At 39.9% G+C, this 26,526-nt stretch overlaps 2 protein-coding genes across 3 annotated transcripts in view; both read left to right on the forward strand.

The window, feature by feature from the left end:
* Positions 1 to 6,737, forward strand: part of LOC113424465 (cilia- and flagella-associated protein 47) — an 851,958-nt gene extending 845,221 nt beyond the window's left edge. The window contains exon 13 of the mRNA XM_087966882.1: positions 6,511 to 6,737. Coding sequence (XP_087823008.1) covers positions 6,511 to 6,536 — 26 coding nt within the window. The 3' untranslated portion in view covers positions 6,537 to 6,737. The remainder of the gene's footprint in view (positions 1 to 6,510) is intronic.
* A 17,282-nt stretch (positions 6,738 to 24,019) lies between these two features.
* Positions 24,020 to 26,526, forward strand: part of TMEM47 (transmembrane protein 47) — a 131,467-nt gene continuing 128,960 nt past the window's right edge. Inside the window, exon 1 of one of the 2 annotated variants that reach the window (XM_026680419.2) lies at positions 24,020 to 24,603. In XM_026680419.2, the coding sequence (XP_026536204.1) occupies positions 24,378 to 24,603 (226 nt within the window). In that variant the 5' untranslated portion in view covers positions 24,020 to 24,377. The remainder of the gene's footprint in view (positions 24,604 to 26,526) is intronic. The other variant, XM_026680420.2, reaches the window with a different exon arrangement.

The following is a 26,526-nucleotide window of genomic DNA, read 5'->3' on the forward strand; positions in this document are numbered from 1 at the left end:
GGTTAGGCAAGGAGCTGGTTCTGAAAGATTTTTCAAAGATTATGCTTAGAGGTTTGGCTATGGCAGTGGATAGCTTTCTTAAGAAGTAGGCACATATTCCATCCGGTCCAATAGATAGAGATGGTTTGAGGTTGCGTATTGCTTTTTCAACATTGTCTTCTGTGAAATCGATATGTATTAGATCATTGTTGTTATCTGTGGTACGGCTAGGAAATATTGGGCATGATCCATTGCTGTTTACAAATACTGAGCCGAAGAATGTGTTAAAGATGTTGGCTTTAATGGTGTCGTCGTTGCAGTCTTTACCATCAGGTCCTATCAAGGGAGGGATGGACCTTGAGTCTTTAGTTTGTTGTTTACAAAATTGTAAAAAGCGCGGTGGAATTGGTGCTTAGAAGGTTTTCCTCTTGTTTAATGTGATAATTGGTGCATTCGGTCTTTATCTGGTGGCATAGATTTTTGTATCGGTTTTGAAATTGGCAACGTGACCAGATTTGTTTTTCCGCCAGAGTGATCTCTTTTTGGATTGAAGTTTCCTTATTGATATGGGTAATCTGCTTTTTTGTTTTGTTTTGGGAGTTGTTGTTGGTACATATAGTTTGATGACTCTTTTGACTTCAAGTAAAAATATGTTATAATGGTCTTCAACGGTATTGCATCCAGTGAATAGAGATTGCCAATCAAGGGATGAGAGATCGTTGTCTATAAGATCATAGTTGCCTTTTTGAAGTTACAATAGGGGATTACATCATTGTGGTGATTTTTGTGTGGATGTATGTTGAGACAAAAGTCGATCATATTGTGGTCACTACTGGAAAAGGGTTCTTTAGATTGTATTCCGTAGATTAGGTTCAAACTGTTGCAGAAGATGAGATCGAGGCAGTTGTTTAGTCTAGTGTTGTTGGTTACTAGTTGTTCCAGTCCCAGATTTGTAATAGCATTGTAGAAGGTTGTGTGTATGATTTCAGTTGTACAATCATTTAGGGTCCAGTTAATATGAGGTAGATTGAAATCACCAAGAAGGATAAAAGGGTATGGGCAGGATGCAGCCCATGTTAGTAATGTATTTAGCTTGTTTACATGTTCGATGTCATAATCAGGTGCTCTGTAACATAGTAAGAATCGAATTGTGATATTTGAGGATAGTTCACAGATGATGGTTTCAGGAAGGGCAAACTCCTGGGTAACTTGGATATTTTTTAGATGTAAGGATTTTTTATAGAATATAGCAACTCCACCTCCTCGACGATTTTCACGATCTGATCTGTAAACATGATAGTCTCTTACTGTGGTAATGGAGTCGGGAGAGATGCATTGAGCCATGTTTCACAGACAAATATAATGTCGAAGTTAGCCATATTTAGGAGGAAGAGAAATTCAGGTATTTTATTCACGAGGCTTCTTGCATTGAGTAGTTTGCATTTAAGGCCGGCAGTAGTTGGAATTGAGGTAGTTGGGGGCGTGCGTGCCTAGTCTTGGGTGATGGTGGATGGGTTGAGGTAGGGTTGTGGTTGAGGGTAAAAGCTGAGTATTGGGTTGAGTGGTTTACTTTTGATACAGTCAGCATGGTAGTCAATGTACAGGTCCTTCTCTCCATTATCTAGACGGTTTTTGAGTTCGATGCGGAGTGCACGGGAGCGGGCACGTTGCTGTATGGTTAGGTCAGGGCGGCAACGGAGGTTCTTATGGATGGTGTTGGTTTTGGCGAGTGAGTTTATAGTATAAATGAATTTACGTTTGCTTGATTCATTTTTGCAAATGACCCTGCACAAGCGTGGGGCCACAGAGCCATCTCTATTTTTGAGCTCTCGGTCAATGCGGAAATGTCAAGTATTTCATCAGCGGAGATGGTTGATGCTTGATAATTTCTGATGATGTTTCGGACAGTTGTGATGTCATCATTGACATTGATGTCTTCTAGACCAAATAAGATGGCGTTTGGGCGTTTCCGTTCACGCTCAACGGCTTCTCTGATGAGAATTGGGATATCAATATTTGTCTGGGTTGTGTTTATTTGTGGATTGGGTTGTGGATTGGATTGTGGTTGATTGGTAGAGATGTGGTTAGTAGCTATTGGATGTTCAGGTTTTTGCGTTGTGTCCTTTTTTTCAAGGTTGGATATTCTTTCTTTTACGGCGTCCAGGGATGCTACTATGATGTTGAGGATGTTGTAATGGTTTCGATGGTAGGGGATGTTTCAATGGTTTCAATGGTATCAACTCTTTCAGGCAGATCCAGTTTGGGTCTGCATGATTTGCAGATATGTGGAAACTCATTGGATGATTTTAGGTATTGAATCATCTGCTCAGGTAATCCCAAGCAGTCATGATGAGTGTATTTTTACACAGAGAACATTTGATGGAGTTTTCATTATCCTTTAGATTTTTGTAGCATTTAAGGCATGTGCAGGAGTCTTGTGGTTCATTGGTGGGGATCATCTTCTCTTTAGGTTGTGGTTTGACGTAGGATTTTCTTTTTGGCATGGTAGGATTGTTAAAATAGTACGTTGATTGAATTAATTAGAGGAACAATTTTGGGTAATCTATATAGCCAATATTATATCAAACAATCAATTGCAGTAATCTCTCAAGTCAGATAATATTCCTGAGCAACAATCAGCCTGAATAGTTAATTACTCTAATCATTAATCAATTAATTACACTAATCATTAACCACACTGTTCATTTAAATTCACTAGATCAATGATTTTGCTATTCAATTAAATTACATGAATTTTGATCTTTTAAACTAGTCAGTAATCACACTATTTGCACTAAACACTCTAATCACACTAATCAATTAAAAACAATAAATCAGTTAAACCATTAATAAAATATTTTATAGAAATTGATTATCTAATCGTTGATATAGCTGATGAGGTAGAAAAGTTGTAAGATTTGAGGTAATGAGGTAGTATTAAGAGTCTGCAAGGAACGGGTTAATTGTTTAACTGGCAGAGAGGAATTTATCGCTGTTTGAAAAGCAGATCGCTATTACTCTGTAAACAGGAAGTTGTAACACAATGATCCAAGGGTTTTTATCTGAGTGAAGGAAAGATTGAACAGCTCACAGGAAACTATTTGTTTTTGTTTTCCCTTGATGAATGAGATGGCCCTCGCCCGCTTGCCTTTGCGCCTCCGGGCTGTTTGTTAGCGCTCTTTCGCGGGGTCGCGAAACGCTCGCTTTGTGCCACGAACGAATCTCTGTATCTTTTGAAAGGCCAGCAATCCGCCAAACATTCACTCTAAACTAGTTCTACTCGAGTCTGAGTCCCGAGGCGCCAAGCAGAGATCGCGCCTGCAGTCCTCACTTTCTCCTGGGGAGATGACTCCGCCCGGCCCTTCCCGATCGTTTCCCGGCACTTTCACTTTCCCCTCTGGGGCTGTTTCCTTTCCGCGCCGCGGAATGGGCTCAGCGCCGAAGAAATCGCCTCCTTCCCGGGAGAAGCAGCAAAGAACTCGGAAGTCCAAGAAATGCAAAATCCCTCGCTGGGAACCCTCGCGCTTTCCTCCCCACGGTCAGATCGGCTTTTCAGGTGGCCCCGCAAATGGAAGCTCTGTCCTCTGCCTTTAGCAACTGGAAAATGGGACTTCTCCAAGAAAGCCTCGCGAAGAAAGTTTTTTCGGAGCGTCTCGGGCTGCAGAGGCTCTCAAGCGCGCACGCCGCCAGGCCGCCCGCTAGATCCCAGCCGATCGCTCGATCGCCTTACCCAACAAAAGGAAGCCCGCTCAAGATGGGATTCCCGGACCGCTCGCTCAGGGTCGGCTGCAAGAGGCTTCATGCCAGGCGGCGCCGTTCTGGTGTTCTGTCTTGTCTTTTTCCCCAAGTTGTTTTACAGACTACTTTCTTTCATTAAAAATAATCTAGTATTTCTTAGTGTTATCCATTCCTTGACCCACATCAAAGTTGTCGCTTGATAATATAACTCCCAATTTGGCAGGCCAAATCCTCCTCTTGTTCTAATATCTTGTAATAATTTTAATTTTATTCTCGTTTTTTCCCCCTGCCAAATATCTTATTCAAATCTTCAAAATGCTCTTTCCCTAATCTAATTGGAATTGTCTGGAACAGATATAAGATTCTAGGTAATATGTTCATCTTAATTGTTGCTATTCTGCCTATTAATGATAGTTGTAAATTTTCCAATTTTGCCAAATCTATCACAATCTGTTGTTTGAGTTTATAATAATTATTCTCTTTAAGCATACCACATCTTGCTGTCAAATGTATTCCCAAATACTTAACCTTATTTGTGACCTGGATCTTCAAAACTTCCACCACTTCTTCCGTTTTGTTAGTATATTCTTTGTCAAAATCTTCATTTTATCTTTATTTATCTTTAAACCTGCTACCATTCCATATTCCTCTATCTTTTCTATCAATTTAGATGCTGTTTCTAATGGATCTTCTAAAATAAAAACCAGGTCATCTGCAAATGCTTGTAGTTTATATTCTTCCTTTTTAATTTTCATTCCTTTTATTTCTTTCTCTTCTCTAATATCTCTATTTAGTACTTCTAACGTTAACACAAACAACAGAGGTGACAGCAGGCAACCTTGTCTTTGTACCTTTCTTTACATCAATGCAATCTGTCAATTCCCCATTTATTTACCTTTTACCTTTGCTGTTCGTTTATAGCTTCTATGGCTTGGGAAAACTTCTTACCAAAGCCCATCTTTTCTAATTGTAGTAACATAAATTGCCAATTCACATTATCAAAGGCTTTCTGTGCATCTAGAAATATCAAAGCCATTTGTTTTTCAGGGTGTGCCTCATAATATTCCAATGTGTCCAGAATAATTCTCATATTATCTTTAATTTGTCTCTTTGGCAAAAACCCATTTTGATCAGGATGAATAAATTTGTTCAAATATCTTTTGAGTCTTTCTGCCATTATTGAAGTGAAGATTTTATATGCTGAGTTCAGTAGGGAAATAGGTCTATAATTCTTGATTTGTTGCGGGTCGGCTTCCTCCTTTGGCACAAGTGTAATATATGCTTCTGATCACGATTTGGGTATCCTCATCCTTAGCTTCATTTATAACTTCTAACAACAGAACTTCATTTATAACTTCATTTATAACTTCTAACAACAGAAGGTTCAACGATTCCTGAAATGTCTTATAAAATTCCACTGGCAATCCATCTGGACCAGGTGCTTTTCCATTATTTTGTTTTTTTAATGCTTCAGTTAACTCCATCATCATTATATTCCCTTCTAACATCATTTCAATGTAAAGAAGGTATCTGAGGTAAATTCACTTTCTGCAGATATTGTTTGATTCTTTCCTCTATGTTCTGCTTGCTTGTGGTGCAGCAGGAGGCCACGCAGTGTACCAGTGCCACCACTGCTGTGAGGCAGAGGGAGTGGAGCTGCACCCCGCACCCTGCACCAGCTTGCCTGATGGCCTCTGCAGTCAGGCCACCCATGCCCTGACACTTGCCTCACAGTGGTGGCTCCAACAGCCCCATCCTGCAGAACCCTGCATGGTTGCCATTCCACTTTTGCTTGCTCACAGCCACAACAGAGCAGGAGGACAAGTGACGCACTGGTCCTATGGGCACAAGGTGAGATGAGGAGATGAAGGCCCCCATTGCCAGGCCTTGCCTCATGGCCCTGGCACCAGCACACCATTCAGCCTCCTGTAGTCTCAAGCAAGCAGAAGTGGGCTGGAGGTCACGTGGGTTTATGCTGCATGTGGTTGCTGATGCTGCCATGAGGCAGGTATTGAGATACTGATGGCCTGGCTGTGGGGGCCCTGAGGTAAGCCAGTGCAGGGCATGTGGGACAGCTCCACCTCCCCACCACGCCCCATGGCAGTGACAACTGTGAGCAACCAGATAGAATGGGAGGGTGGCCAACTATGCAGGGTCTTAAGTAGGACTTATTTTGGAGGTAGGGCTTATATTACGTGCACAAGTAAAAATCATGCTAGGGCTTATTTTTGGGATAGGTCTAATTTTCAGGGAAACAGGGTACTCGCAGTTAGCTTTTCTATGCCATTGTCAGGGTTCCGACAGATGCCCCAATTAAATCAAGAGCCTCAAGCCAAGCTTCAAAGACATCCAGTTATTTATTAGGAGCTTCATGCCGGCATGGACCAGGTGGAGCCAGCTCTGACCTCATTAACCCCAAAAGTTTATGCTATTTCTTGTGCTTACCCTCAATAGTCACCGGGATACAAATAAAGTCACCACCTTATTTGTTAGTTTTCTGTACTTCCTACTGCGCAATAATCTCCTTGAAACAGAATTGCAAACTGTGGCACATTAACAAGTGCATAGATTGTCTGGGGTGCTGGACAGTGTGCATGAACATGCTACTCTTAGTACATAAAATGAAATGTCATTTCTGTGTGGTAATGATTTATTTCCACTATAGTGACCTTCCAACCCCCGCATGAAAAACAATGAAAGATGTAATTGCAGGCATTGTGCCAGATAACACAATGTGTGTTCCCCAGTAAAAAATGATAAACTTTTATTGAAACTATTCTTCTATGTTTTCAGACTGCAGCAATCGAATGGATGTATGAAATTAATGGTCTACTCCCAAAGACTATCCCACCCACTTCCTTAGCAAAAGTAATTTGCAGGAATATGTACATGAGATCAGCAACAGTGCGACAGCGCAACTTTGTACGGGAAAATATGAAAATCTTATCCACCAGCACGTCCTCACCAATTAAAGGGGCACCTCTCATTTTAAGAACAAAATAAACTTTTGATGTCTATAAGTAGCCTTTTTTGTATTTTTACATTTGGAGCTGCAGCTATAATGAAAGTCTTACAGCTTTTATGAAAAAGTCAGCCCTTCAAGGTCGTCTAGACAATAAGAACCTGCCACAAATTCTAACACTACCTTTACTGTAAGGTTAGATTAACTGAATCTTGCAAGTCTGAAAGCATTATTTTCTTCCTTTACTTTTACTTTCCAGAAAACTAGGAGGGGTCAATCAGAGACCACTACCCATGCCCCTTCTGCTTCTGTAGACCGACATACCTTTTATATGATAGATTTCTAGGCTGTGACTCCTAAGGCACTCAGCATGTCACTTTCTAGGGGTCAATTTAGTAGGAATACATAACTTTTGAATCAGAGCTCGGATTTCAAAATTAAGCTCATTTTCATGTTCTTCGGGGTGGAAAACATTGAAAATCCACATGATTTTCGTGTGCGAGCTTTTCCTGTTGAGTTATCCCAAGGCATATTTCAAAATGAAAGGTAGAATTCAGCTTAGTAGGAATACATAATTTTGAAGCAGAGCTCGGATTTCAAAATTAAGCTCATTTTCATGTTCTATGGGGTGGAAAACATTGAAACTCCACATGATTTTCGTGTGCGAGCTTTTTCTGTGGAGTTATTCCAAGGCATATTTCAAAATGGAAGGTAGAATTCAATTTAGTAGGAATATATAACTTTTGAAGCAGAGCTCGGATTTCAAAATTAAGCTCATTTTCATGTTCTTCGGGATGGGAAACATTGACACTCCACATGATATTTGGACGCTAGCATTTCCTCAGAAGTTATCCCAAGGCATATCTCAAAATGGATGGTAGAACTCCATTTAGTAGGAATACATAACTTGAAGCAGAGCTCGGATTTCAAAATTAAGCTCATTTTCATGTTCTGCGGGGTGGGAAACATTGAACATCAGCATGATATTCGGATGCTAGCTTTTCCTGAGAAGTTATCACAAGGCATATCTCAAAATGGAAGGTCCAACTCAATTTAGCAAATGGGGGGGGGGGGGGGGGGGGGGGGGGGGGGGGGGGGGGGAGGGGGGGGGAAAAAAAAAGGGGGGGAAAAAAAAAAAAAAAAAATGGGGGGACCAATTTAGCAGCAATGCTGCATAACTTTTTTTTTTTAAAACAAGTTTTATTAATTTCAAAAACAAACAAATCATCATCAACCATTACATATTTGAACCTTTTTCCATTATAAATTTTACAAGTCAGATAAAACCTTATCTTATACAATACAATTCTATTTTAAACCATTTGTAAATGAACATAAAAACATCTCTTGTCCTCTATTTCTTTCTGACTTGATTATCGTCATTCTCTTTCTATGTTTCTAAAAGGTTTCACCAATACTTCTCAAGAACATAAACAGACACAAACAAACATATAAAAATCCTTTAGTAAAGTAACTTGGCCCCCGGTACCTCTCTTTATATGGGCTTTAATTATATTCATGCTCATCTTACAGATCATTACCTATTTTGTTTACCATTCTGTATCTTCTATATATACTTCTCCACACATTTCACTCTTCATAATTCTATCTTATTCAATCCATCTTAATTTAAATCATTATATTTGTATCTTTTGCCCATCCTTTATTATCCCTCTATCTCATTCCTTATAATGAAAAAAAAAAAAATTTCTCCTGAAATCTCTAATCAGAGTATGATGCCTTTCTATCCTCTCCCTAAATATTAGATTAACATTTAAAATGACACCTAATATCCAATCTGATTCTGCTTGGTACATTCTATCTATTAATTTTTACTTTTAATAACAATAAAAACAGAGTAATAAATCGGAAATGTTTAAATACATAATATCCTCCTAAATACGTAGTTAAGTAATAAATCTAAATAATAAATCTTATAACATTCTCATTGCCTTTCCCTTCAATATTTTATTACATTTTAAAAATCAATCATTATTAAACATTTCAACATTTTAATTTCTTATTAACTCTTAAGCCATTCTAATTTTCTATTTCTAATACAAATATTACAATACCGTCTTATGTACCTTGCAAAATCTTTTTAAAGAAAATTTATACTTTACCCTTTATCCCTGAAAAAGATTCCTCTTTTCCCATCCAATTTTAAAACTTTGTGGCTTTTCTCCGCCTTTCCCCTTTCTTTCTTCCCCACCAGATCTTCCTACCCCCACTTCTTCTAACCTCTGTCTTGCTGGCATCCCTTCTCTGTTGTATTCCCTTTTTCTCTTGTTTGCTATCATTGTATTTATTTTGCATCATATTTTTCTCTTTCTTAAATGTTTTTTTAGATCTTAAGTCCTTCATTTTCCTCGCTTTCTTCCTTCCTTCTTCCTTAGATAAATTTTGGGATTCATTAAAGATGGTGTCTTCGTCTTGTTGTTGTTCCATCTGTCGCATTGTCTGTTCATAGTTAACCAGCGCCATTTCTAAAAATAGAAAAGCTTTTTCCATACCATCTTTACAGGCTGCTTTTGTTTGCTCATATTCATCCCTCAGTTCCTCAAGGGAGAAAGCCATTATAAATCTTTTCTTTTCTTTTTTCCCTCTTCTTACTCCAACCAAAATATTCCAAAAGAAAAGTAAGACAATCCCAAAATCCACAATCCTCAATCAAGCCAAGCCAAGCCAAAATTCCCACTTTCTCTTCCAGGGGTAGTATCAAACAAAGGAAAAAAGAAAATCCAAATCTGTGTTTTGAAGCCTTATTAAAATTTTATTTCTGTCTCCAAATCCTTAAGGCATCTCCTCCAACAAAATCCAACCAGATAAATATATTTTTTGTCCTCTCCCTTCCGACTTATCCCATAAAGCTAGTTTTACCTGAAAAAAAACCAGGTTTCTCAATATCCGTTTGTTAATTCCGTCGGGAGAGAGAGTAAACTTTCCTTTCAGCACCTCAGAATTGCCGCTTACTTTCTCTTGTGGAAAAAATCATCCAAAAAGCCATCACTTCCAGGAATTAAATTAAATATATCTCAGAGTCCTGGATCGACCAAGAAGACTTTCACTTTTAAAAACTTTCTCCTCTTCCTCCTGCGCATACTTGCCCAGCTGCCGGCTTCTTTGTGGCGGCCATTGGACCGCCGCTACGCCGTCTTGGTAAAAGGAGGTTCTGCCGCCAGGGAGGGGGTCTGCAACACCCCAAACCCTTTTCTGGATCCCCTACCTTCAGCTGCCCCTGCAGGGCAGCCTTGCTCCGCACCCTTTCGGATCGGAGCCCCAAAAGCGGCTAGCGCGGCAGGGATTGCGCAGCTTCGCGAATCCCTACCGCTCGCAAAGCCGACAAACCGGAAATTCAGCAATGCTGCATAACTTTTGAAGAAGAGTTCGGATTTCAAAATTAAGCTCATTTTCATGTTCTGCGGGGTGGGAAACATTGAACATCCACATGATATTCGGATGCTAGCTTTTCTTAGAAGTTATCACAAGGCATATCTCAAAATGGAAGGTCCAACTCAATTTAGCAGCAATGCTGCATAACTTTTGACGAAGAGTTCGGACTTCAAAATTGAGCTCATTTTCATGTTCTGCGGGGTGGGAAACATTGAACATCCACATGATATTCGGATGCTAGCTTTTCTTAGAAGTTATCACAAGGCATATCTCAAAATGGAAGGTCCAACTCAATTTAGCAGCAATGCTGCATAACTTTTGACGAAGAGTTCGGACTTCAAAATTGAGCTCATTTTCATGTTCTGCGGGGTGGGAAACATTGAACATCCACATGATATTCGGATGCTAGCTTTTCCTGAGAAGTTATCACAAGGCATATCTCAAAATGCAAGGTCCAACTCAATTTAGCAGCAATGCTGCATAACTTTTGAAGAAGAGTTCGGATTTCAAAATTAAGCTCATTTTCATGTTCTGCGGGGTGGGAAACATTGAACATCCACACGATATTCGGATGCTAGCTTTTCCTGAGAAGTTGTCACAAGGCATATCTCAAAATGGAAGTTCAAACTCAATTTAGCAGCAATGCATAACTTTTGAAGAAGAGCTTGGATTTCGAAATTAAGCTCATTTTCATGTTCTGTGGGGTGGGAAACATTGAACATCCACATGATATTCGGATGCTAGCTTTTCCTGAGAAGTTATCACAAGGCAGACATCCGTTTTTGCATTTGCGATAAAAAAAAAAAATTGCCTCCCCAGACACCAGTTTTTCTGACCGTGGCATCACACGTTTTCATCCCCAGGAACCAAAAACACTTGATTTTTAAAAAAGCAAGAACACTATTTTTAAATATGGAATTCCACCCTGAATCTTGTCCTGGGATCAATTTTTGCAAAAAAAAATTTTGCCTCCCGAATTTTCATCGTGAACCCTGAATTTCATCCCGGCATCCCAAGCACCAGTTTTTTGTTACTGCTCCACTGCCTTGAGGGTTAAGCCGGGTGGGGAAGGGGTCTGCGAAAACCCCAACCCCCTGTCCGGATCCCTCCTATTTTCGGCTGCCTCTACGGGGCAGCCTTAGCCTCCAGACCCGTCCGGATCGGAGGCACCAAGACGGCTAGTGCCGCAGGGATCGCGCAGTATTGCGAAACCCTGCCGCTGCCGAAGCCGACAAACCGGAAGTTCCACTAATGCTTGATTTTTAAAAACAGCAAGCAACACCATTTTTAAGTATGGAATTTCACCTTGAATCTTGTCCTGACATCCGTTTTTGCATTTTGGATTTAAAAAAAATTGCCTCCCCAGACACCAGTTTTTCTGACCATCACACCTATTTGTCCCTGGGCACAAAAATGCTTGATTTTTTAAAACAGCAGCCAACACTATTTTAAAGTAAGGAATTCCTCCCTTAATCTCATCCTGGCATCAATTTTTGCATTTGGGATAAAAAAAATGTGCCTTTCAAATTTTCATCCTGAACCCTGAATTTCGTCCCGGCATCCCGAGCACCAGTTTTTTGTTACTGAGGCCTGACACATTTTCTTCCCTGAGCACAAAAAGGCTTGATTTTTAAAAACAGCAAGCAATACTATTTGTAAGTAGAGAATTTCAAGCCAAATCTCGTGCTGACATCCATTTTTGAATTTGGCGTCAAAAAAACTTTGCTACCCAGACACCAGTTTTTCTGACCGTGGCATCACACGTTTTCTTCTCCAGACACCAAAAACACTTGATTTTTAAAAAGAGCAAGCAACACCATTTTTAAGTATGGGATTTCAACCCAAATCTCGAAGAAGAAGATGGCTTCTTCTTCTTCTTCTTCTTCTTCTTCTTCTTCTTCTTCTTCTTCTGCTTCCTCCATCAATTGTTGTGTTTTCTGATAAGTAGCAAGCGCCATTTCTAAAAAGCGAAAAAAGCAATTTTTGGGGGATCAAAAAAATTGGCCTCCCGAATTTCCATCCTGAACCCTGAATGTCGTCCCAGCATCCCAAGGCACCAGTTTTCTTCTCCAAGCAGAACTAATGCTTGATTATTTTTTTTGAAACAAATTTTATTAATTTTTAAAGACAAACAAAGCATCATTAAACCTCTTTCCATTATAAATTTTTACAAGGCAGATAAAACATTGCTTTATAGAATACAATTCTAATATATCCCATTTCCACTTAAATATCTTTTAGCAAATTTCTCATTACTTCTCTTTGCACTTAGTCATCCTATTCATATTTCCCTCTGTCTTGTTTGCAATTATTCTCCTCTCGCTTTCCTCCAAGGTTTTATTAAATCTCAAATAAACATACACACACAAAACACAAAAAATAAAACTTCTTTTTCAAAAACGTAGCTTGGCCCCAGATTACCTCTCTTTGTATGGACTTCAATTAAATTCATGTTCATCTTATATGCCATTACCTATCTTGTTTACCATTCTATATCTTCATTATAACTTCTCCCCGCTTTCCACTCTTCTTAATTCTATTTTATTTATTTCATTTTAATTTAAATCATTATATTTGTATCTTTTGTCCATTCTTTTCCAATTATCTATTTATCTCCTTCCCTATAGTAAGAAAAAAAAAAAAGATTTCTCCTGAAATCACTAATCAAAGTATGATGCCTTTCCATCGCACCCCTAAATTAACATTTAAGGTAACACCTAGTTCCCTATCTGATTCTGCTTAGTACATACTACTTAAAGAAAGAAAATAATAAATCCACAAAGTAATTAAGTATATAATTAAAGATTAAATCTCATAACATTCCAATTATCTATCTCAAAAACAAAATACTACTACAATATATTCATACTAACATCCACACAATAGTCAATTAAACTCTATACTTAAACTAAATATTTTAAACATTCCTTTTAATATTTTATTAAGTTATGAAACCTTTAATGTTTTAATCTTTACTCAAGTCTTATAAAATTCTAATTTTCTATTTCTAATACATATACTACAATACTATCTTATGTACCTTGCAGAATCCTAAGACAAAGTTATATTACCCTTTATCCCTAAAAAAAAAAAATCTTTTGCACATCTTGTTTCATACCTTTGTGGCTTTTTTCTCCCTTCTTCCTCCCTAACTTATCCCATCTGGTCTTTTTACCCCCCTTGACTTCCCCTCTCTGTTGTATTTCTCTTTTCTTTTGCTTTTTAACATTGTATTGATTTTGCATCTTATTTTTCACTTTCTTGGAAAGTGAAATCTTGTGTCCCTTTTCCTTCCTTTCTTAATCAACTTTGTAAATTCATTAAAGATGGCTTCTTCTTCTTCTTCTTCTGCTTCCTCCATCAATTGTTGTGTTTTCTGATAAGTAGCAAGCGCCATTTCTAAAAAGCGAAAAATTTCTTTCACAGTGTCTTTTCTTTCCTTCTTTATTTTGCCATATTCCTCTCTCAGTTCATCAACTGATAAAGTCATTATAACCCTTTTTTCCCCCTTCTTTTTTCCCTTCTTTTTCTTCTTAAAACAACCAAGATAATTCAGGGCTTAAAACAATTCCCAAAGTCCCAAAGTCATCAAACAATCCAAACAGAGCACAATGTTCTTCCCTTCACACTTTTTCTTCCTGGGGTAATATCAATTGAAAAGGGAAAAAAAAACCCCAATCTGTATTTTAAAGTCTTATTGCAATTAACTTCCAATCTCAAAATCTTCCAGGCATCTCCTCCAACAAAATCTTAATATAAATTTTCCTTTTGTCCTCTCCCTTCCCACTTATAACAGAAAGCTTTAAATTTTTACCTTCTATAAAATAGCAGGATTTTCAATATCCATTTGTTAAATCCATCTGGAAGGAGAGTAAACTTTCTCTTTAAACACTTTCACTCGCCGCTTGTAAATCTCTTCTGGAAACAAACTATCTTTCAAAAAAATCAGGATTTTCAGGATATTACTTATATCTTATAGTCCCAGTTCAGCCAAAAAACTTTCGCTTCAGAACTTTCTCCTTCTTCCTCCAGCACAATCTTATCCAGCTGTCAGCTTCTTTGTGGTGGCCATTGCTGACCGCTGCTCCACTGCCTTGAGAAAAGAGGGTTAAGCCGGGTGGGGAAGGGGTCTGCGAAAACCCCAACCCCCTGTCCGGATCCCTCCTATTTTCGGCTGCCTCTACGGGGCAGCCTTAGCCTCCAGACCCGTCCGGATCGGAGGCACCAAGACGGCTAGTGCCGCAGGGATCGCGCAGTATTGCGAATCCCTGCCGCTGCCGAAGCCGACAAACCGGAAGTTCCACTAATGCTTGATTTTTAAAAACAGCAAGCAACACCATTTTTAAGTATGGAATTTCACCTTGAATCTTGTCCTGACATCCGTTTTTGCATTTTGGATTTAAAAAAAATTGCCTCCCCAGACACCAGTTTTTCTGACCATCACACCTATTTGTCCCTGGGCACAAAAATGCTTGATTTTTAAAACAGCAGCCAACACTATTTTAAAGTAAGGAATTCCTCCCTTAATCTCATCCTGGCATCAATTTTTGCATTTGGGATAAAAAAAAATGTGCCTTTCAAATTTTCATCCTGAACCCTGAATTTCGTCCCGGCATCCCGAGCACCAGTTTTTTGCTACTGAGGCCTGACACATTTTCTTCCCCGAGCACAAAAAGGCTTGATTTTTAAAAACAGCAAGCAATACTATTTGTAAGTAGAGAATTTCAAGCCAAATCTCGTGCTGACATCCATTTTTGAATTTGGCGTCAAAAAAACTTTGCTACCCAGACACCAGTTTTTCTGACCGTGGCATCACACGTTTTCTTCTCCAGACACCAAAAACACTTGATTTTTAAAAAGAGCAAGCAACACCATTTTTAAGTATGGGATTTCAACCCAAATCTCGTCCTGACATCCAGTTTTGCATTTGGGATTAAAAAAAAAATGGCCTTCCGAATTTTCATCCTGAACCTTGAATTTCGTACCGCCATCCCGAAGCACCAGTTTTTTTGTTACCGCGGAATCAAATGTTTTCTTCTCCGAGCAGAAAAAATGCTTGATTTTTAAAAACAGCAAGCAAAACCATTTTAAAGTATGGAATTTCACCCCAAATCTTGTCCTGACATCCCGTTTTGCATTTGGGAATAAAAAAAATTACCTCCCCAGACACCAGTTTTTCTGACCCCTTTGGTCCTTGGGCACCAAAAACGCTTGATTTTTAAAAACAGCAGCCAACACTATTTTTAAGTATGGAATTCCTCCCTTAATCTTATCCTGACATCCTCGTTTGCATTTGGCATAAAAAATTTTTTGCTACCCAGACACCAGTTTTTCTGACCGCGGCATCATGCGTTTTCTAACCCGGTCACCAAAAACACTTGATTTTTAAAAACAGCAAGCAACACCATTTTTAAGTATGGGATTTCAACCCGAGTCTCGTCCTGACATCCGTTTTTCCATTTGGGATTAAAAAAATTTGCCTCCCGAATTTTCTTCCTGAACCCTGAATGTCGTCCTGGCATCCCGAGGCACCAGTTTTTTTTACCATGGCATCACATGTTTTCTTCCCCGCGTACAAAAAAACACTTGATTTTTAGAAACAGCAAGCAACACCATTTTTAAGTATGGAATTTCACCCTGAATCTTGTCCTGACATCTGTTTTTGATCCCAAATGCAAAAATGGATGTCAGGACGAGATTCGGGGTGAAATTCCATACTTACAAATGGTGATGATTTTTCTTATCGTGATGCCGCGGTAAGAAAAAGCTGGTGCTTCGGGATGCCGGGATGACATTCAGGGTTCAGGATGAAAATTCGGGAGTGGAAATTTTTTTTTATCCCAAATGCAAAAACGGATGCCAGAATGAGATTTGTGGTGAAATTCCATACTTTCAAATGGTGTTGCATGCTGTTTTTAAAAATCAAGTGTTTTTGGTACCCAGGGAAGAAAATGCGTGATGCTGCGGTCAGAAAAACTGGTGTCTGGGTAGCAAAAATTTTTTTATGCCAAATGCAAGAAAGGATGTCAGGATATGATTCGGGGTGAAATACCACACTTAAAAATGGTGTTGCTTGCTGTTTTTAAAAGTCAAGCATTTTTTCTGCTCGGAGAAGAAAACGCGTGATCCCGCGGTAACAAAAAACCTGGTGCGTCGGGATGCCGGGACGACATTCAGGGTTCGGGGTGAAAATTCGGGAGGCCAATTTTTTTTTTGATCCCAAATGCAAAAATTGATGCCAGGATGAGATTAAGGGAGGAATTCGTTACTTAAAAATAGTGTTGGCTGCTGTTTTTAAAAATCAAGCCTTTTTGTGCCCAGGGACAAAAATGCTTGATTTTTAAAAACAGCAAGTGACACCTTGCCAAATGCAAGAAAGGATATCAGGACATGATTCGGGGTGAAATTCCATACTTAAAATTGGTATTGCTTGCTGTTTTTAAAAATCAAGCCTTTTTGTGCTCGGGGAAGAAAACGTGTTAGGTCTTAGTAACAAAAAACTGGTGCTCGGGTTGCCGGAACGAAATTCAGGGTTTGGATGAAAATTTGAAAGGCAATTTTTTTTATTATCCCAAATGCAAAAATTGTTGCCAGGATGAGATTAAGGGAGGAATTCCTTACTTAAAAATAGTGTTTGCTGCTTTTTTAAAAATCAAGCGTTTTTCTGCGCAGGGACAAATAGGCGTGATGCAGAGGTTAGAAAAACTGGTGTCTGGGGAGGCAATTTTTTTTTATCCCAAATGCAAAAACGGATGTCAGGACAAGATTCGGGGTGAAATTCCATACTTAAAAATGATGTTACTTGCTGTTTTTAAAAATCAAGCAGTTTTTCTGCTCGGAGAAGAAAACGCGTGATCCTGCGGTAAGAAAAAAACTGGTGCGTCGGGATGCCGGGATGACATTCAGGGTTCGGGATGAAAATTTGGGAGACCAATTTTTTTTTTATCCCAAATGCAAAAACGGATGTCAGGACGAGATTTGGGTTGAAATCCCATACTTAAAAATGGTGTTGCTTCCTCTTTTTAAAAATCAAGTGTTTTTGGTGTCCAAGGAAGAAAACGCGTAATGCCACGGTCAGAAAAACTGGTGTCTGGGTAGCAAAGTTTTTTTGATGCCAAATTCAAAAATGGATGTCAGCACGAGATTCGGCTTGAAATTCTGTACTTACAAATGGTATTGCTTGCTGTTTTTAAAAATCAAGTCTTTTTGTGCTCGGGGAAGAAAACATGTCTGGCCTCAGTAACAAAAAACTGGTACTCGGGATGCCGGGATGAAATTCAGGGTTCAGAATGAAAATTCGGGAGGCAAATTTTTTTTTTGGTCCCAAATGCAAAAATTGATCCCAGGACGAGATTCGGAATATAAAATTAGTGTTCTTGCTCCTTTTAAAAATCAAGCGTTTTTGGTTCCCGGGGATGAAAACGTGTGATGCCACGATCAGAAAAACTGGTGTCCTTCCCTTCTTGTTCTTCTTTTTTGTATTTTTGATATTCAAATTTCAAATCATCCACAAGTGATGCCATTGTAGAAAGAAAAGGTTTTTCCAAACAACCACCCAAGTGCTTTTAATCAAAAATAGTTCTCAGAAATTCCAAGATCACCAAGCAATCCAAATAAGCTGTTTCTTTTAATACTTTCTCCTTTCTTCACTTTCTCTTTCGGGGGTTAGTGTTTAGTCACAAAGTTTCCATTTAAAATATATCTTTTAGAAGTCTTATTAATGTTTAATAACTCTAATAACGCTTTAATATTCTAGGCAATCTTCTCCTTATTTTCAAATTCTGCTCCAATTTTTTTTCCTCTCCCTTCCCACTCACAGCAAAAAAGGTTTTTTTTTTAAATGCTCAGAAATCCTTGTCCCTTCAACATTTAATTACCTCCAATGCAGGTTTTCCGATTTCTCTTATGGTTCCATCCGCTGTCACATTAGGAAGGAGAGTGAAAAGAAAAAAAAACTTTTCCTTTTAAAATTCCATTCACCGCTTGTAAATATCTCTGGAAACAATTTATCTTTAGCAAATTTCCAGTTCCAGGGTACTTTCTCTTACTTTATCCACAAACCACTTTCACTTCTTCGCAACTCTTCCAACTTTCTTCCTCCTGCACAATCTTGTCCAGCTGCAGACTTCTTTGTGGCGGCCATTACTGACCGCCGCTCCTCCGCCTTGGGAAAAGGCTGGGGAGGGGGTCTGCGACACCCCCAAACCCCTGTCCGGGTCCCCCCTATCTTCAGCTGCCTCTACGGGGCAGCTATATCCTCCAAATCCAAGCAGATCAGAGGAACCTTGGCAGTGAGCCCAGCAGGGATCGCGCAGTGTCGCGAATCCCTCCGCTGCCGAAGCCTTGCAAACCGGAAGTCCGGTGTTGGCTGCTGTTTTTAAAAATCAAGTGTTTTTGGTGTCAGGGGAAGAAAACGTGTGATGCCACGGTCAGAAAAACTGGTGTCTGGGTAGCAAAAAAATTTTGACGCCAAATGCAAGAAAGGATGTCAGGACATGATTCGGGGTGAAATTCCATACTTAAAAATGGTGTTTCTTGCTGTTTTTAAAAATCAAGCATTTTTTCTGCTTGGAGAAGAAAACGCGTGATCCCGCGGTAACAAAAAACCTGGTGCATCGGGATGCCGGGACGACATTCAGGGTTCGGGGTGAAAATTCGGGAGGCCAATTTTTTTTTTGATCCCAAATGCAAAAGTTGATGCCAGGATGAGATTAAGAGAGGAATTCATTACTTAAAAATAGTGTTGGCTGCTGTTTTTAAAAATCAAGCGTTTTTGTGCCCAGGGACAAAAATGCTTGATTTTTAAAAACAGCAAGCGACACCTTTTTAAAGTATGGAATTCCACCCCGAATCTTGTCCTGGCATCCATTTTTGCATTTGGCATCAAAAAAAATTTGCCTCCCCAGGCACCAGTTTTTCTGACCACAGAATCACGCGTTTTCTTCACTGAGAAGAAAAAACGCTCGATTTTTAAAAACAAGCAACACCATTTTTAAGTATGGAATTCAACTTCGAATCTCGTCCTGTCATCCGTTTTTGCATTTGGGATCAAAAGAAATTTGCCTCCCGAATTTTCATCCCGAACCCTGAATCTCGTCCCGACATCCTGAGGCACCAGTTTTTTGTTACCACAGCATCACGCGTTATTTTCCCCAGGCACAAAAAAGGCTTAATTTTTTAAAACAGCAAGCAACACCATTTTTAAGTATGGAATTTCACCCCGAATCTCGTCCTGACATCTGTTTTTGCATTTGGGATCAAAAAATTTTTGCCTCCCCAGGCAGCATCATGCGTTTTCTTCACCGGGTGCCAAAACCGCTTGATTTTTAAAAACGGCAGGAAACAATATTTTTAATTATGGAATGTGACCCTGAATCTCGTCCTGGCATCCGTTTTTGCATTTGGGATAAAAAAAAAAATTTCCTTACGAATTTTCATACCGAACCCTGAATCTCGTCCTGGCATCCTGAAGCACCAGTTTTTTTATTACCGTGGCATCACGCGTTTTCTTCCCCAGATACCAAAAATGCTTGATTTTTAAAAACAGCAAGCAACACCATTTTAAAGTACGGAATTCCACCCCAAATCTTATCCTGACATCCATTTTTGCATTTGAGATAAAAAGAAATTTTCCCTCCCCAGGCACCAGTTTTTCTGACCGTGGCATCACGCGTTTTCTTCACCGGGTGCCAAAACCGCTCGATTTTTAAAAACAGCAAGAAACAATATTTTTAATTATGGAATTTGACCCTGAATCTCGTCCTGGGATCCGTTTTTGCATTTGGGATCAAAGAAAATTTTCCTTACGAATTTTCAAACTGAACCCTGAATCTCGTCCAGGCATCCTGACGCACCAGTTTTTTGTTACCATAACGTGTTTTCTTCTCCGGGCACAAAAAACAATTGATTTTTGAAAACAACAAGGAACACCATTTTTAAGTACGGAATTTCACCCCAAATCTCGTCGTGCCAATGACATCCATTTTTGCATTTGGGATCAAAAAAAATTTGCCTCCCCAGGCACCCGTTTTTCTGACCGCAGAATCACGCGTTTTCTTTACTGGGTGCCAAAACCCGTTGATTTTTAAAAACAGCAGGAAACAACATTTTTAATTATGGAATTTGACCCTGAATCTCGTCCTGGTATCCGTTTTTGCATTTGGGATAAAAAAAAAATTTTCCTTACGAATTTTCATACTGAACCCTGAATCTCGTCCTGGCATCCTGAGGCACCAGTTTTTTTATTACCGTGGCATCACGTGTTTTCTTCCCCAGATACCAAAAACGCTTGATTTTTAAAAGCAGCAAGCAACACCATTTTTAAGTATGGAATTTCACCCCGAATCTCATCCTGACATCCGTTTTTGCATTTGGCATAAAAAAAAAATTGCCTCCCCAGGCAACAGTTTTTCTGACCGTGGCTTCCTGCGTTTTCTTCACCAGTCACCAAAACCGCTCGATTTTTAAAAACAGTCGGCAACAACATTTTTAGGTATAGAATTCGACCCTGAATCTTGTCCTGGAATCCATTTTTGCATTTGCGATCAACAAAAATTCTGCCTTCAAAACAGACAGAAAAATAGCAGCCATCCTAAGAAATCCCAAAGACAAAATTGACCTGGAAAACCAAGGCATATATGAAGTCCCCTGTGCATCATGCCCTGCCACATACATTGGACAGACCAATAGAAGAATAAGTACTCGCCTAGATGAACACAAAAATGCAGTAAAAAAGCTGGAACACACTTCCTCACTAGTCCAACACATGAAAGCCACAGGTCATAGCATCGACTTCAATGGCACCAAAACCCTAGCCACTATAGAAAACTCCAGCTACAGAATTATCAGAGAAGCCATAGAGATTGAAAAAAGACCTGAAAGCATGAATAGAAGAGATGACTCCACCAGACTGTCAATTATCTGGAAGCCTGTACTCTCAAACAAAAAATCTCCACACCACAAGCCAGGCAAACACCTGGGCACAAACAGACTCCCCCTGATACCTCCAGTTCAAACACACCCCAATCAGGCATCCAGATGAAACCTAGCTTCCTAATAAATAATAGCCATCAGTTTACTCGGAGACAAGCCGCACTAAAAGCCTCCAATACAGGAAACACAATGTTGCCAGCCAATCAAGACAAAAAAAGCTACAAAATAGACAGAAGATATTAGAAATACCAATCAAGCAGAACGCAGCAAACTCCAAGACCAATAAACACGGACCAAGACTCCCAACCAATCAGGATGAAGAAAAAACCATTCTGGCACAGCATAGGCTAGCACCAAATTTAAAACAGAAACGGCTATGAAAGTCTGACTCACAGACGAACACTATACAGAAGCCTGATGATGGCAGATGAGATTCAGGCAAAACGTTGCTACAACTTTAAAAGCACAACTATAATGACGTGGGAAAATACCCGAACAAAGCTGAATAGTATATATATATATATGTATGTATGTATGTATGTATATATGCATGCATGCATATATATATATATATATATATATATATATATATATATATATATATATATATATATATATATATATATATATATATATATATATATATATGTATATATGTATATATGTATATATGTATATATGTATATATGTATATATGTATATATGTATATGTGTGTTATGGCTCCCCCTTCAGAGTTCAAACAACACAAAACCAAAAGAAGCCGTTCCAAAACTTAAATCCAACAGATAGGAGTCCTACAAGATTATATTCCACACGCCCTGTTTATCCAAACAGTCCTGGCACAAATTCTCAAAGCTCCGAGCCTCTGCTGAAAAACCTCTGCACGTAATCAGTCACTTTGTTCCTGACAATCTTCCCCCACACAGCTGTGTTCTTTTATACACTTTGAGGCAACGTGCTAATTACTGACTCCGTAAACCACCTAGATGGGCCACCTGACTCCGTAATTACTGACTCCGTAAACCACCTAGTGTCAATCTCCCTAAATCAACGTCTGGCCTGATGTCTCCCCACAGCTTGACGTTTCAGCCTCCTTCTTGTTCTGGCATCAAGCCACGATCTGTCAGCTTCTTCGCTCGACTCTTCTGACTCATTTTGTGGCTCAATTGCAGGCATGAATGAGGTCGAGGGTTCAGGTGAAGAATGTCTGTGTGATAACCTCTCATCCCCCGGCTCACATCTGTGTCTGTGTCTTCTAACAATTCAGACTCCAAATTCTCAGCAGGCTCCAGCCTTTCATCCTCAGAGTCATCAGAATCAAAACTCACAGCAGGATCGATCCTTTCAGTCACAACATATATGTATGAATGATGTATGTGTATGTATGTGTATATGTATATGTATATATGAGATAAACAATGGGTATCCAATTGGGGGCCTTCAGTACAAATGTAGAATTGCTCCAATTATTCCAGTCTTGATAGCTCCATCCCGTATCGCATCTATTATCTTAACTGTATCATCTTAGTCACAAATGTCATCTGTACAGACTGCAGAGACTTTTGCACCATGCAAAAGTAAAAAAAAAAAAAAGTAAAAAAATGAATCCAGGTAACAATGATTTCTTGATGCAAATAGATTTAATCTGTGATTGTGCAGATCCATGAGGACCTTGGTCTAAAATTCCTGTTTTTGCCTCATACTTTAGCACAAAATTGTAAGGATTGTGGTTGTGGCTTATTACACACAGCCAGCTAAACTCTGTAATATAATGGTGGTTTTATTTATATTCTGTTTAACCCAGGGGTGGGATTCAAATTTTTTAACAACTGTTTCTGTGGGTGTGGCTTAGTTGGTGGACGTGGCTTGGTGGTCATGTGACTGGGTGGACGTGGCTTGGTGGTCATGTGACTGGCTGGGCATGACCAACTTGACATCACTCACATCAAGGGGTGCTTCTCCTCGCCTGGCCTCTCATGACAGTGGGGATGCTGCCATGGTCATAAGTGTGAAAAATGTCATGTCACTTTTTCAGTGCCATTGTAACTTTGAACGGTCACTAAATGAACCATTGTAAGTCAAGGGTTACCTGTACAAAAATACAAAAAGCTTCTTTGCTTGCAAAAAGCTGCCCTAAATACCAATCATTAGATTAAAATACCTGCGAGCCAGAGTTAGAAATCAGGCAGGGTGCCAGAGCACCTTGAGGAATTAAAATAGTTAAAATGTAATGATAACTATCAGCAGCCAACTCTTGCTCATAAAGTCAAACCCTTTAGCAGAGAGGTCATTTAAGCTCTCCGGATAGAGAACACTCAGGAGAAGCAATCCTTAGATCCATTTGTACCACTTAAAGACACCAGCTGGTCTCATTCACCTCACAAGATATCCTAAGGAAATCATCCAGATTTAAGGAAAGATCACATGCCCCCCAGAAAGGCAGCAAAAAAATAAGTGCCAAGCTTGCATCCTGCCTCTTGGAAGTACACCCCAAAAGGACAGTGCCAGATACCACTGAAGGAAGATCCCCTTCCCAGATAGAAAAAGAAACCATGAGGCAGGAAAAAATTCAAACACAATACAAATAATTAAATCACAACAGTAGCTGTTGCTTGTTAAATAGACACAAGAACTAGACAGATTTCTGAACCCAGTTTCTTTTCAGGAACAGAGATTAACCTTTTCCCTTTCAAACAAAGCTGAATAAGGAAAATTTAATAAACACAGGGTTAAATGTCACCAAGCACAGAACTTAAACTTCACCAAAAATCAGTTTTAGACGAAAACTCAGGGTATGTAAACTCAATCTTTCTAGTTAGCCAAGAAGCCTTGCTGAATGTCACTCATCTTGGTTCCTCGTCATTAAAAGCTTCTTTCTGGCAGCTCTGCTTCTTATTCAATTATTTCTTCAAAGTGCTAACTCCAACAGGGGAGCATTTCCTCCCAACAGCAGTGTAAAAAGCAACCCTTCCCCTTTAAGAAAGTCAAGCTGTCAGGTTTCCAAGTGAAATGGCTACACATATATCAATTTCGGATTCCACACAAGCAAAGTATCAGCAAAGGAGATCCTGCTCAGGAGGGCTAGAAGCTTCCCACCTTTTCCCCCCTGGAAGAAACAGAAAACGACATTCACCGCTCGAGGCCGCCCTCGTGCCACTCATCCCGCCCCTTCCGTAGATGGGGAGGAAAGATGGGAGGAGTGTGGTGGGTCGAGCCAGGCGGCGCGATCCGCGAAGTGGTGAGTAGAGAGCGCGGCCGCCTCCTTTTCTGCCGCCACCGTCGCCGCACCTGATCGGCTGGGGCTGGTGGATCCGAAGTCGCCTCCTTTCCTCTGCCTCCAGTAGGGCGCCCGGCTCCCCGAATCGATTGGCCATGGCTTCAACCGCCAGTGGCGTGGAGGAGGTGCGCGTCTCGGTGTTGACCCCGCTCAAGCTCGTGGGGCTGGTCTGCATTTTCCTGGCATTGTGTCTGGATCTGGGAGCCGTACTGAGCCCGGCCTGGGTGACGGCCGATCACCAATCTTATCTGTCCCTCTGGGAGTCCTGCAACAAACTCGGTAACCTGGCGACCTGGCGCTGCAAAACTACCTTGAACAGCGGTGAGAGAGGCCCCGCTAAATCCAGACTGCTTTGGGTGGCTGCCCTATCTTCCCCTCCCGCCGAGCCCAGAGCCCCAAGCCCTAGCCTTCTTTCGGACCCCACCTAGTGCAGCAGCACTCCCCCTCCGATTCCTGGCCACGGTCACCTTTCCTGTTGCCGCTGCTCTTAGCCACGTCGCCCCACCCTGGCACCTTCGTTTTCTTCTTCCCCTCCCTTCTTCGCTTTTGCCTCTAATCCTTACCTCTGCGCTTGTCTTCCCCCAGGAATGATTCCCCCCTCCCCCGCCACGCGCTCTTCTCGCAATCCCTTTCTTCCCAAGGAGCTGTTCCTCCCATCTTTTAGCGCACGCCCAAGCTTTCCGCTGCTCGGATGAGCTTTCCATAGCTCCGCTGGCTGTTGTGCCCTTCTGCAAGCTTCCTTTTTGCCCCGCCATTCGGATCCAGCGCTCGGTTGCCAGCCTTGCAAATTACCGGCGTAGCATCGCCTGTCTGGCAAGACCTTCTACATTGGGTAGCCACTTAAAAAAAACCACATTTTTTAAAATGATGCTTTTGGAAAACATCTGCTTTAATATATTTAATATACCATAATATCTAATAATATAGCATACTCTCTTTGTCTCAGAAATAAAAATGTTGGAGAGATTTGCAGGAAAAGAATAAAGTTTGCAAATCCTTTATATCAGGTGATCACTTGAGATACTTCATTTGTATATTTAATTATGGAATGAATTTGAATCCTGTCTGATCAAGTGTGTAGGTGGTTCAACAATATTTGGCTGTTGTTTCAATTCAGGTCAGTATTTATACCTAGCACCTGTTTAACAATTCCTAAACCAACTGATGGAAAAGTTTTGGCATTCAGCTTCCTTATGTAGCCAACATAAAGTCACATTTCATGTTTTTTTTTCTGTCCATGTATGACATCTTCTGTGCCTCATTCCTCAGATCTTTCTTTCCCTCCCTCCCTCCCTCCCTCTTGGCTGATTGGTATTTCTCCTACAGTATTTTCTCCAGGGTATCCATGGATGGGGGGAGAAGTGGGTGACTTGTTCCAGTGTAAAACCTGACCTTTCAAAGAGGAAGGTTGATTTCTTCTTCCCTTCAACCAAGTATATGGTTTGCTCAGTCCACAAAACTGTAGTTTGGGTTATTTTTAATTTTTCACTGTATACAACTATTTTCATAATTTTTAGAAATATTTGGAAGTTAAATTGTAACCCATATTTAGTAAGTGTAAATCATGAATTATCCTTAGGTCTCATTTTATTTCAAACCAGATCATTATACAATAAAATATGGGTTTTCTATTGGTCCAAATGTGTATCTTATATTTTGTTCTGGTACATATGGAAATTCCTTGCATTGTTCTAAATAACTTTGCTTGGAAGCTATATTGGAAGTCATTTTTTCTTGTTTATACCTGTCACTACTGCCTGAAACATTTGGCCTGAAGTGTCTTTCTACTGGGTCCTTAAAAATATACATATATTTGAAAGAGGTATTACCTTGTACAGTTATTGGGGAGCCAACTTTGTACAAGACTTTATTTTTCTTTCTTCTCTCTCTCCCCCTCCCTCTCTTGCCCAACCTACCCCAACACTCAAATTTATGTAGGAATGTTAGCCCAGACATCACCTTAGCAACAGGGTTTCTTTGCCCCATTTCTTTCTCTCCTAAATAATATCCCCTTGATTGCACAAAATCTTTCAAAACTATTGCAAATGTGGGGGGACGGATGACTCAGTTTCAAATCTAGCATTCCTTTTCCATCTCCCACATTCTTTCCTTACCTTTAAATAAATTAGTAAAAGCTAAATAGTGATTAATATAGTGTTAAACATTTCCTAACTGTTTCTGGTAATCATCCACCTTTTTAGCTGAGGAATTGAAGGTGATTGCTATGGGTGGTAGATAAAATTA

Source organism: Notechis scutatus, chromosome 5 (assembly GCF_049901735.1).
Source record: "Notechis scutatus isolate UNSWTSFEM ecotype Mainland chromosome 5, rNotScu1.2, whole genome shotgun sequence".
Lineage (NCBI taxonomy): Eukaryota > Metazoa > Chordata > Lepidosauria > Squamata > Elapidae > Notechis > Notechis scutatus.